The sequence below is a fragment of the Peromyscus californicus genome, unplaced genomic scaffold (genome assembly GCF_007827085.1).
Source record: "Peromyscus californicus insignis strain IS unplaced genomic scaffold, ASM782708v3 Scaffold_6__1_contigs__length_162567912, whole genome shotgun sequence".
Lineage (NCBI taxonomy): Eukaryota > Metazoa > Chordata > Mammalia > Rodentia > Cricetidae > Peromyscus > Peromyscus californicus.
In genome coordinates this window covers 85,989,738-86,002,782 of record NW_026294584.1, presented here as the reverse complement: position 1 = coordinate 86,002,782, position 13,045 = coordinate 85,989,738, and the positions used below count along the sequence as shown (strand labels likewise).

General features: G+C 43.3%; 1 protein-coding gene across 1 annotated transcript in view; it reads right to left on the bottom strand.

Annotated features, from left to right (window-relative positions):
* Positions 1 to 13,045, bottom strand: part of Eif2ak3 (eukaryotic translation initiation factor 2 alpha kinase 3) — a 67,424-nt gene that overhangs the window by 45,997 nt on the left and 8,382 nt on the right. The window contains exon 2 of the mRNA XM_052720663.1: positions 7,632 to 7,761. Within this exon, the coding sequence (XP_052576623.1) occupies positions 7,632 to 7,761 (130 nt within the window). The remainder of the gene's footprint in view (positions 1 to 7,631; positions 7,762 to 13,045) is intronic.

Here is a 13,045-nt window from a genome sequence, read left to right as displayed (position 1 = left end):
GCTATCCAAATGACAGCGGGTTCATTACCTAGGGAATGTGATCCACTAAAGCTCAGAGTGGACCCGGGTTCCCTAGTCATCTTAACACACACTCGGAGGCGCAGCTGCAGCTTGGTTTCGTATCAAGATTCTTTTGAGGAAGTTTTGTAGGTGCCTTGTAAACAGGAAGGAGTGGTAAAGGAGATGTGTGTCCCAAGACACCTCAGCCTTCCTGCCACGTGCGATCTTTAAATATCATACAAAATATTTGTTCCTAATGGAGCTATCACTCTCCCTGTACACACGGGATTTCACTGACATGGTCAAAACACAAAGCAACACACTACACAATAAACACACCAAACGAGAAAACAACACACTAGTTTATAGACCCTTTTGGAACAGAAAGAGTTCATGACATCAGAACAAGCCAGGATGCAACGAGATCTGAACCTAGTGTGATAATGTGTAATGAATGTGTACTTTTAATAAAAAAAAAAATAGTGTGTATACATATGGGTTATGTGCATGTATGTACTTGGGGTGTTCAGGGGGGAGTACACGTCTGTGTGCACGTATAAATGGAGGCCAGAGGTCAACCTTGAGTATCTTCTTCAATCACTGTGTACCTCCTGTTTGAGACAATTCACTGATTCAGTGAGAGTAGCTAACCAGAAAGTCTCAGAATCTTCCAGTCTTCACTCCCCCAGCTCTGGGATTATAAGATTTTATCATTACACCCAGCTATCACCTGGGTGTTGGGTGATCCCAACTTAAGTCCTCATACGTATGCAGCAACACTTTACCTTGCCAGCTTATATAAACTTCTTTTTTGTCTCTGTTTATTTTTGAGACAAGGTTTCATGTAATCCAAGCTGGCCTTGAAGTCACTACATAGCCAAGAATAATTGAATTCTTTTACACCCCCCACCCCCATCTCTGCCCCAAGTGCTGGGGTTGAAAGCACAACCATGTGCCTGGCTTTGTCCGTGTCTTTTGAGACAGATTCTCACTGTATGACCCAGGCTGGTGTAGAAATCATTATTCTCCTGCCTTAGTCTTTGGAACTCAGAGATTACAGGTGTGTACCACTGTGTCTGGCTGCATACAGCAAACTGAAGGAGTTTCCCCGACTAATACAGAAAGTCCCATATTCTGGTCCCTCCCCCACAATACCACAGAGTCTAAAAAAGCTTCAATTTCTAGTCCATGTACATGTGATCCACAATCAATTCTTCAATCAATAAGAGCTAGAATGAGCAGTCGACCTGGTCCTTTACCGTTCACCTTAGCAAACCAAGAGGATCTTTAACATTTAATAGCTGCTGCATGGAGAGCAACTCAGGTCTTGGGAGTTAAACTTGTTGCATCTACATATGAAAGCTGAGAGAAACCAAGCATCCAGCACAGGAGGACCCAGGTGGAGCCACACATCTCTTTATTGTCACTGGGGAGACACCTGCTGTATTCTTCCTGCCCATTGCAATGGCCCTCCTCTTACATCATGGCTGCCCATTGAATACTGTATTTAAAGTAGGAAATGATAGCCACTAGGAAGACTAGGGTCTTCATAAACCATTGATGCAGATGTTCTTGGAAAGTTTGTGACCTGCAGTTCAGGGTATTTGTGTAGTAGTATTTTGCCTAATCCTTTTTTTTTTAAAGACAGAATCTTATTATACATGTAGCCTTGGCTGGCCCATGCTGACCTTAAACTCAAAAAGATCCAAGTGCCTCTGCCTCCCCAGTTCTAGGATTAAAGGTGCCCACCACCACACCCAGCCCTTGTCCAACTTCTGAACATAACTGCTAGTATGAGTGACAGATGGATTCAACTCATAGTGCATTCCTGTCTCTTGGAAAATGTTTATAATCAAATGTCCTTATAATATTTCTATCATCGACTCAGTTAGCAACCCTTAAAGGATGGTCTGTGATTTTTTTGTAGAAGGTCAAATAGTCTTCAAAATCGGATTTGACTGTTCCTATACTGCTGCCACATGTTCTGAATGTGTAAAAGCAACACATGCTGACACTCTGAGTGCCTAACAGATCTTGTGTTCTTCTCTACTGCACACTCTGAGCAAAAGAAACTTTATTTTTGTTTTTCCTCAGGATTTTTAAGGCAGAGTCTCCCTATATAGCCCTGGCTGGCTTCAAGACTATGCTAGCCCTGAACTTGTAGTGATCCTCCTGCCTGTGTTTCTTAAATTACAGGATTACAGGAGGGTGACACAATGTCCAGCTTAAGAATGTTCTTGGCAGAGGCAGGTAGATCTTTGAGAGTTCAGGGCCAGACTGGTCTACATAGTGAGACCCTGTTTCAAAAAACCAAAACCAACCAACCAACCAACCAACCAAACTGTTCTTGATGGAGATAAAGCCCAGTGGTACAGCACATGCCTAGCATGTGCAAGACCTCACATTTAATCCTTAGCACTAAGATGCTAGCCAGAGACTGTGGTGAATGCCTGTAAACCCAACATTCAGGAGGCTGAAGCAGGAGGACTATGATTTCTGGGAAAGCCTGAGCTCTCCAAGACTTTGTTGAAAGAAGATGGTGGTGGTGGTGGGGGGGGGGGGGGGGAACAAGGGAGAGGAGAAAGGAAAAAGAATGTGTGTGTGGGGGTTTTACAAGATACAGAGATAGAGAGAGACAGAGATAGAGAGGAAGACAGAGAGAAAAAACATTTGAAACAACAAACAGGACGAATTTTATGAAATCTTGACCCTCAGGACTGCCTTCCTCCTGGTCTTGTCACTAACTAGGAAGTGTGTCAAGCACTTGTGCACATCTTAAGTGTGTCTGAAGCCTGTCTCGGGAGCAGCACTTGTGTGTACTGAATTGTTTGTTCTGTTTAAACGGCTTCATTTTGTTCATCAACTGAAACCAACAATAGCAAAGAGAGTATATTCTAGACATTTCCTCCAAAAGAACAAAGTAGGCTTTTCTCTTCAAAGAAAACAACTGACAGTATTTGTGATGACATTCAAGTTTGCAAATGAAAATCAGAAAACTAGATAGGCTGTGTCTACAGGAGAAAACCTGCAGGTCTCTGGTACTTAGGGGGATGTTTAAGGGCTGTGTGGGTAGCACAGTGGCAGGCTAGCTTAGTGTGCAGGAAGCCCTCAATTCCCAACACCAAAAACCTAAGCCAAACCAACCCAACAGCTTCTGATTAAATCAGTGATGTTAGTGACAAATTGAATTTTTTCCAATGTACTATGTATTAATAATAACTCAATGAGTCAATATTTCCTAGTGAAGTCAGAAAAGCATGATGTTAGAGTAAAAGGCAAGATGGCTAATGCAATAGAGTATAAAATGTTCATTGCTGGAGCTGGTGAGATGGCTCAGCCATTAAGAGTTCTTGCTGTTCTTGCAGAGGACTGGGTCAGTTGCCAGCATCCACACTCAATGGCTCACAACCCAGTTCCACGGGATCCCACACTCTCTTCTGGTCTCTGTGAGTGCTGCACAAATGAGGAACGCAAGCAGGCACACATATATAAACATAAATAAAAATAGGGTCAGAGTGGTGCACGCCTTTAATCCTAGCACTCGAGAGGCAAAAGTAGGCAGATCTCTGTGAGTTTGAGGCCAGCTGGTCTACACAGCAAGTTCCAGACCAGCCAGGGCCACATAGTGAGCCCTTCACACAAAGAAAACAAGATAAAAAACCCAACAATAAATAAAAACATTTAAAAAATGTTAATTGCTTTGGTTTCAGACCCTTTCAGAAACTTACATTTGTTTGGGGGCAGTGTCAAAACAAAGCAAAAGGCCACTAAAATATTCTTCCCTTCTCCAACAACCTATGTGTGGGGTTGACTTTTCTTCATATAACTGAAACAAAAAATGCAATATAATTTTTGTTTGTTTGTTTTGTTTTTCTGAGATGAGTCTCATGTATTTCAGACTGGCCCTGAAGTCACAATGTAGCCAAGGCTGGCCTCTATCTCCTGATGCTGGGACTATAGTCGTTAGCTACCATGCCTGACAACAATGCAATGTATTTAATAAAGAAGCAGATATAAAACTCTAGTTGTCTTCTACTAAACTGAAAATTAAAGAGATTTGCAAATGTGTAAAAAGGGTGTCTTTTTATCTTGATAACATGTCATGCTATCATGTACTGGGTTTATTATTAATTAGTAAGTCTTTTGGAAACTCTCTTCCTCTCTCCCTTTCTCCCTCTCCTTCTCCCCCTCTCCCCTTGTTTTGCTTTAATACAGGGTCTCACTGTACAGCTCTGGCTTTCCGGAAACTCAATTTGTAGCCCAGGTTGGCCTCAAACTCAGAGATCCAGGCTCCTGAACAATTTATTTTAATTTTTGATGTTATAAATATAGATATGTAGCTGGGTGTGATGGTATATGTCTATAATTCCAGCACTCAGAAGGCTGAAGCAGAAGGATGAAGATTATAAGGCTATCCTGGGCTACATAGTAAGACTCTGTTTCAGATAGATAGATAGGTTGATAGATAGACAGACAGACAGGCAGACAGACAGACAGAGTGGTGATTTGAATAGCAATGGCCCTTATGGGTCATAGATTTGAATACTTGGTCATTAGGAAGTGGAGCTACTTGATAGAGATTAGGAGGTGTGGCTTTGTTGGAGTAGGTGTGGCCTTGTTGGAGGAAGTGTGTCACTGTGGGGGTGGGCTTTGGGGTTCAAATGCTCAGGCCAGTCCCAGTGTCTCTCTCTCTCGTCCTGCAGTCTGCTGATCTGGATGTAGAATTCTCAGCTACTTCTCCACCATGTCTGCCTGTGTGTTGTCATCCTTCTGGCCATGATGACAATGGACTAGATCTCTGAGACTATAAGCCAGCCCCAATTAATTGTCGTCCTTTAAAAGAGTTGCCATGGTCATGGTGTCTCTTCACAGCAGTAGAACACTGACTAAGGCAGATAAATATAAAAGAAAAATGCTCCTTGACTCCCTTAATAAAATTTAAGAACTTGGGGTTCAGAGAGTGACGGCACTTGTCTACAAGCCTGCCAACCTGATTTGGTGCCTGGGACCTATATGGTAGAAGGAGAGAACCAAGTTGTCTCCTGATCTCCACACTTGCACTGTGGTATGGATGCCCTTCACAATACACATAATAAATAAAAAAAGATGTAATAAAGAATTTCAAAATAAATATAGAAGGCTCGTCAGACCAAGAGTTTGAGACTTGCCATATTTTATGAACAGCCTGAGTCTATACAGGATGCGCACATACAAATGTGGAAAAGGCTCAGAGCAGGCACACAAAGTACAGCCAGGAAGTCTTTATCACACGGTAGGACTGATACTTCAAGAGCTCTAAGGTTCGGTTTTCAACAGTTTATAAAGTGGGATTGACTGAGCAACATCAGGAGGGCTACTCTAAGGAAGACCAAGTATACATTATGATGCTGAGAATACCATCATTAACATATCTATATATTAAGCTATCATGTTGTCACAAATGATCGATGCCTTTAGATTTCTTTCTTATACAGTAGAAAATTAAAAACTAGATAATGTAAAGAAGTCTCAGCCACCCCCCTCTAACTTTTTGGGGGGCTGGAGAGATGACTCAGCAATTAAGAGAACTTTCAGAGTCCAGCACCTACACAGAGTAGCTCACAACCTCTTGCTACCCAAGCTCCAAGGGATCTAACACCCTCTGGATGCTTAAAAATGAATTATATTTATTAATTAATTGATTGATTTGTGCATGGGCGAGGCACAGCCACCGGGTGCAATGTGGAAGTCAGAGGACAACCTTTGGGAATCAACTCTTCTCTTCCATCATGTGGGCCCAGGTTTTGAACTCAGGTATTCAGGCTTGGAAGATTAGCAACTTTACCCACTGAGCCATGGATTTTTTTTTTCTTGCATGAAAACTATCTATTGAGTTTTCTTTTTGTCTTTGCGTGTGGTGGGGTGGAAGGCCAGGGCCTTCCACAACCCAGGAAAACCTTAAACTTGCTATGCAGCTGAGGATGACCCTGAACTCTTGTTCACAGCTGTCAAGACTTTGGTTAGTACAGCTGTTCACATTCTACTTGGTCATGCCATGCAGCTCATCCATTTCTGTGTGTGAATTTTCAGTTTGCAAATACACACATGCTCTGAATCACTACAACACACTGAAATGATCTCAGATAGAAATGGTTTATAATTTCATTTTGCTGATCATCTTCATGTCTAGTTTAAAAATAAGGAAAATGCCATAAGAGCACAAATAAACATCTGAATACCATTCTTAAAATCTGACTTCAGGTTAAAGACAATCAACTTGCTATTCATGTCAGTAATTCTTAACAACAGAAGCTCACGAATCCCAAAACATGCGTCAGCATACAGTCTGACAAATACAAAAGCATAATACACACTGCTTGCCCAAAGTCTGGGCAGGGCTTAGCACACAGGAGATGTAGAAACTCTACAAGACTGTTTCCTTAAGTCCCCTCCTCAGAGCCGCAGAAATGATCCGGGCTGGGTTTACTGGAACACACGGGAAGTGCGGGTACAGAAAGGAGGTTGGCAGCAGTGTTCCCATCCCAGAGCTCCACCAATGACAGTACGGTCATTCTTAAGCCCCTCATGTCAGCTCTTGTCTCCTCCCAACTTGATACCGGCTTGGAAGCTTTTTAAAGAAAAGACGACTGTGGGGGTGTCCACAGTTAGCAATGACTAGATGTGGGAGGAGACTGAGGGCATTCCACAGGCGACTGACAGCTACCGCGGCTCTAAAGATGGATTTACTTAAAATGGCTTGGACAACAGACTAAAGCTCAGGAGACAACCCAGAGTCAAGATTAAATACTGGAAAGTAAGCTTCTCTCCTCTACTGCTCCCCACGGCACCACCCCAAGATGGGCAGTTCCTCACCGACGGGGAACTAACCTGCCAAGGGGTGGAGCTGCAGCACGGGTCTGAATGTTTGGTGCTCTCTATATCCCAGAGCTCAGAACCAGGAAGTACAAATTTTCTGCGATAAATAAAATTAGATGAAATGTAGTGCACTTAGGGCTGGTGAGATGGTTCTTGCCACACAGGCCTGTGACTGGAGTTCAGTCCCTGGAACCCACAGTGGAAGGAGAGAACTGAGTACATAAAGTTGACCTACAACCTCCGTATGTGCAATATTGGATGTACGTGCCTGTGTGCCTGGGACCTCTCTCTCCCCTCCACCTCCTCCACTCTAACAATATATATTATCTTTATATATAATTACCATAATATGTGTGTGTATATATATATTTTAAGTGACCTGGTTTGGACCATACAAAAAACAATTAGGATTTACAATACTTAAGGAAAAACGTAGAGAATAACAAAGCATAGGGTTCTGCAGCATGGATTTCTAACTAGAAAATCTTAATTATTGCTCCTTCTTGGGGATCCTATGATGACAATATGAAAAGATGACCACGTCATCAACCAAGTAATGTGCTATCTGGATATAGCAGACATGGTTTCTTGGTTACTTATATGATTAACACATGTAATGCCTGCAGCAATCCTAAGAAGTGGATGTTACCATCCACCCCATTTTACAGAAACGTGAAGTGACACTTGACATCTCTAACCCAGGCAAAGGCTCCGAGCTCAAGCTTCACAAGAAGACACAGCAGCGATTCTCACCACAACTTCTCGAGTTTTCTTACCTCCGGCTTGCTGAGGCTAGATGAAACCAAGGAACCAGATCCTACATCCAAATCCCACTGCTTTTTCCCATGATTCTCAGCGTCCAATGCAGCAATTCTTCCATCTAAAGTGCTGATAATTACTAAGGATCTGCAAATGAAAAATAAATAGAACAAAATTTGGAAAGCAATCTAAGACAGTGTGCACTTATTCAATCACTTGAAAGAAAGTTCGTCCCATCAGTAAGAAAAGAGGGGAGACCACTGCCCCTCAACCTTTCAGGTCTTGTCACCTATCTGTCTCTAGAGCAAGACAACTAACTTCACCACACCCTTTATCTGCTCAAGCCTCTGATGAAAAGCCCTCGATTCCTAGGTCTCCTCTCCTTCCACATCCTCATCACCTTCCATCACCTCATCATCCTCAACATCCTGGCTGTGTCCTCTCCTGCTCTTTCCCCACCTCCTGAGATCCACTCCTTTGCAACACATTCCTCTGCAAACTTTCTTGTGTGTGTGCATGTGTATGTGTGCATGTGTATGTGTGCACATGTGTGTAGGTTGGAGCCCCAGGGTCTTCCTGTCTCTGCTTCCCCAGGGCTGGAATTACAGTAGTGTACCACGCCACCCAGCTTCTACCTGGGCCCTCGTGCTTCTGCAGCAAGCACTCACCTGAATAAGCTCCGACCCGGCCTTCTCCCTAACCTTCTCGGTCCCCTCCCCAAATTCTCACTCTGCTGCTTGCTTTCCTAGAACATTCCCTAAGAACACCACTTCCCCAAGGAAGGGAGCACATTCTCCTACTGTGACTCTTGACTACCAGATCTTTCATCTCCTTGCTACTTCTGGCCCATTTCCTTCCTCTTCTCCCTCAAATTCTTGGGATCAGGCCGTTCCATCCATCGACCCTCCTAATGGTCCTGTGCTGGCCCTTTCATAGGTCACCAGCTGATTCCTGGAAGAGTTTAGCTGCTGGTGACTGTCACTAACTCACATGACTTTTCCTCAGTTCTCTGGGTTTTTACTGTGTCTACCTTGAATCGGTCTCTCCTGTCAGGCCCGTGACTCTGTCAGGACCACATTTCAAGATCGCACTTCAGCCACCAAGGCTTTTCTTTCCTGCTTGCTTCCTCTTCTTTGACTCCAACAAACCTCTGACTCCATGAGAAGGTATAAGTCCCTGATCCTATAACCCTCCCTCTTTCTTATCCACAACTGTGAGAAAAACATTTCTGTTGTTTCTAGCCTCCCAGTCTACGGGACTTTATTATGGCAGCCTGAATACACAAGATGAGGATTCAAATCTCCTGTAATTCCCAACTTAAAATCAGAACCAGCTAGGCCTATGTTCCCAGCATGTGGGAGGCTGAGGTAGGAAAATTAAGAGCTTAAGGCCAACTTGGACTACAATGAAAGACCCTATCTCATAGCCCACTCTTAAAAAAAAAAAACCCAAAAGTCCAACTACTAAATCAAGCCAAACAAACCACTCTTATTTCTAGCCTCTAATCCCTTTCTTGAGTCTTTCTACAACAAAACTCCCACAGTACCAAAGCAGTTCTCGCTGGAGTCACTGTTGACCTTCACAATGACAAATACTCAGGGTCAACTATCACTCCTGCACTTTGTGAAACATACTCTATGTGGCTTCTGAGATACCACATTTTCCTGATTTATGTATTCATTCATTTATTTTTCCAGAGGCAGGGTCTCTCTGAGCCCTGGAAACCCTTATAGCCCAAGCTGTCCTGGAAGTCATGTAGACTAGGCTGGTCTCGAACACAGAGGTCTACTGCTTCTGCTTCCCGAGTACTGGCACTAAAAGCATGTGCCACCATTCTTGGATATTTTCCTAATTCACCCCCACACACAGCAGACAGCAACTATTGCAGAAAACCACAGCCAATTAAAATGCAGAGGACAAGAGACCAAGAGATCATGTAGTACCTAGTCCTAATCACTACATCTCAATATAACTCCTAAGGCTCAGGGATCATTTCAGAAGAGGAAGTGGAAAGATTGTAAGAATCAGAGGAACAGGAAGTTTGCTGTGAGATTGTGTATCCTAGAAATGTCAGAGAAACACGGCTGTCTAAACAAGACCCGGACAATAACAACACTAACGGACATGGTAACTTGGAAGGTGGAAGCTCAGAGGGCCTCAACCCTAAATAAAAAAATGACCAGCAACTGGAGAATGCTGGGAGTGGGAGAAAGTCTTCCCAGGGAAATGAGCTCCCCCAACCCCTCACACTTGATTATCTAATACCAAGTGGTCAGCCCTGAAACACAGAAGTGACTGTATATCGAGTGGACAGGTTGTATTTATGTATTTAGGAGAAAGAGGATACAATTAAAGAAAAAAAAAACAGGCCATGAAATTGAGAGAAGGGGAGGAGGTAAGTGGGAATGCCTGGAGAGAGGAAAGGGACTATGGGAGATTATGTAATTATAATTTTGAAAAAAAAATATAAAAAATTATTTTTTCACTCAATTCTCTGATTTTTCTCAGTTCCATTTTCTGGTTTCTCTTCATCTTTCTTGCCTCTTAAAATAGTTAGTCTTCCCTATGTTGAACTAGTTTGGAGATCTCGGCCAGTCTCAAAATTTTAAACACACCTCTGTGATGGCAACTCCAAAATTTTCATCTCTGGCTCTAGACCTCTCCCCTGAGGTCTGGACACACATGTCTGAATACTATAATGAAGTTCCCTAACAGGCTCCTTGGTATATCAAAGTTGACATATCCAAAGTCAAGACTATCCTGAGAACCCCTCAAATGATTTTTCTTACTGTTATTATCTTTTTTGCATTGGACATACACCCCTGGTACACAGCGGACTGTAAACTGCACATTGGATGAAAGAGTTGAACACTGGTTTTAACTGAGCTGGTTTCAATTCCTAGTTAAACTTGAGGAATTCATGGGGGTTATCTGCCTGCTTTAAAGACCGTGCAAGAGTCGGGCGTGAGGGCTCGGGCTTGGGCTCAGCTGGTAAAGGTGCTTGATGCCGAGCCCAGCATCCTGAGTCCTTGGACCCATATGGTAGCCAGGGAGAGTTAACTCCTGAAGGTTGTCCACTAATCTTCAAATGTCTGTGCTCAAGCACACACTGCAGGAGCACACACACACAAAACAAACAAACAAACAAACAAACAAACAAACAATAAAATTTTACATCTTCTTAGAAGACCACACAAATTCCAACTATGCATAAATCAGTATGTTCCTGGTTAGGAATATAAGGTACAATTTCACTCCTTGCATTGCATTTGATGTACAAAATGCACAAAGTAAAACCATAAGTTAATCAGGGAAATAAGTTAATATAAACTCATTTGAAATCTCTCCAAGCACAATTTGTGAGGTGTTGTGGTATACCCTGTGATCTCAGCACTCAGGAGACAGAAGGATCTCCAGCCAGCCAGTCTGGGCAACATACCAAGTTTAATGCCAGCCTGGACTACCCAGTAAAACCCTGTCTAAAAAAGCAAACAACACATAAATGTAATTACCAAATTATACATTAATTTTCTTATTTTGGATTTTAAAGTGGTAACCCTTTATCTTATTTGTGAAAAATAAAAATTTCACCACATAACTTTAGTTTACAAATCAAAGGAAAAGGCCAGCCCAATTCCTTTTAAGCTTTCTACCTGTTGCTGGAGCTGGTCTGGAACTCTGGAGGTCAAGAGATTCTCACCCCCCAGCTCCTGAGCGCTCTGCCGAGTGTTAAAAAAAATAAAACAAAACAAACCCTGTAAAATCCTCTACCTCTCGTGTTACAAGCTAGGGTGTGTGACAAGTTGGCAGTAACATACTAGGGGGGTGCACTTTGACTCCTTCCTATAGCATGTGTTCTAAAGGGAGGGACCCCTTATGCCACAGCTGGAATGGAGCAGCAGCACCGGGACAATGCAGACGCGAGGTTCCGGAGATCACCTAATTTACAGTCAAGAGGGATGCTCACTGCCATTGACCGGGAAAGCAGCAAGTAGCCAGACTCTTGAGAAAGAGCCTCAGCTGAATGCAGGGACAATAAAGCACAGAGGTGACACAGGCATCAGAACAGGGAGATGAAAAGAGGGGGGACAGAGAGGCATTTATCTCCCCATGAACGCACTGTTTCAAACAAGATGAAAACCCTTTAATTTATTCAAGAACCAAAGAAGTCACAGGTAGGGCCTGGAAGTCACTGGACACACCTCCACGGCTCTGCCTTTATTCTTCTCAAAGTTTCACTCAGTTGGACTTTTTTTTATAATTTTTATTTATACATTTATTTTGCAATGTATATCTGTTTCATGCCTAAAGCTGGTGTCTTCCTCAGTTGCACTCCATTTTATTTAAAGTTTTTTTTTTTTTTGAACAAGATTTATTTTTAGCTGGGCTTGGTGGTGCATGCCTTTAATCCCAGCACTCGGGAGGCAGGGAGATTTCTGTTGAGTTTCAGGCCAGACTGGTCTACATAGTGAGTTCCAGGCCAGCCAAGGCTACATAGAGAAACCCATACCTCCCCTGGCCAAAACAAAAATATTTTTTTTGTGTGTAGTATGTGCATCTATATGTTTTGCATGTGTAGGTCATGTTTGTGGGTGCTTGTGGAGCCAGAAGGCATTGGAGCCCCTGGAGCTGGAGTTATAGGCAATTGTGAGCTGCCTGACCAAATTCGGGTTCTCTGGAAGAGCAGCAAATACTCTTGAATGCTGAGCCATTTTTTTCTGCCCCTTTACTTCGCTGATGGAGACAGAATCTCTTTTGGAACCCAGAGCTTGCCAATTCCCTCTAGTCTCGTTTGTCAGCTTGCTGAGGGTGGGAGAGGGGAGGAGCATGGTTCTAGTCTTCACACCTGCCGAGCAGCTGGTGTCTTATCCACTGGGCCATCTCCCAGCCCCTCACCTTGTTTTTTAATAGGTAAAATAGAGCTGTTTCTCTTAGCTCAATATAACACAAACTGCCCGGTCATAAAAAACGATCACAAACTATTAAAGGATCACAAGACAATGTATCGTAACATCCAGGATGAATTTCAAGCTAAGATCAGCTGGGCCAACCGATTTGTAACCGAGGAGGCAAAGAATTCACGACTCGCTAGAACATGATCTCTAACCGCTTCTGGTAGCCCTAGCTCCTTAGCGCAGCAGCGCATCTGTCTGGGATTGCCAGCAAGCACATTCCAAACCTTTCCTCCCACAGAGGCCTCTGCCTCCGACAGACTCTCACCTGTCATTCCCATAGCTCTCCATCTCTTCCTAGCAGGCACTTTCTGTTTGTACAGCATGCTCTTCCTGGAAAGCCAGGGCCCACTTTTCTCTCTTGTGAAAACGGCAGCCCCAAACAAACCTACATGGCATTTGTGGTTCCCCATCCCTTTCAGGACAGCTCGGCAGGTAGGTTCCACCCCTTATCAGGATGGCACATTCAGAATTAAACC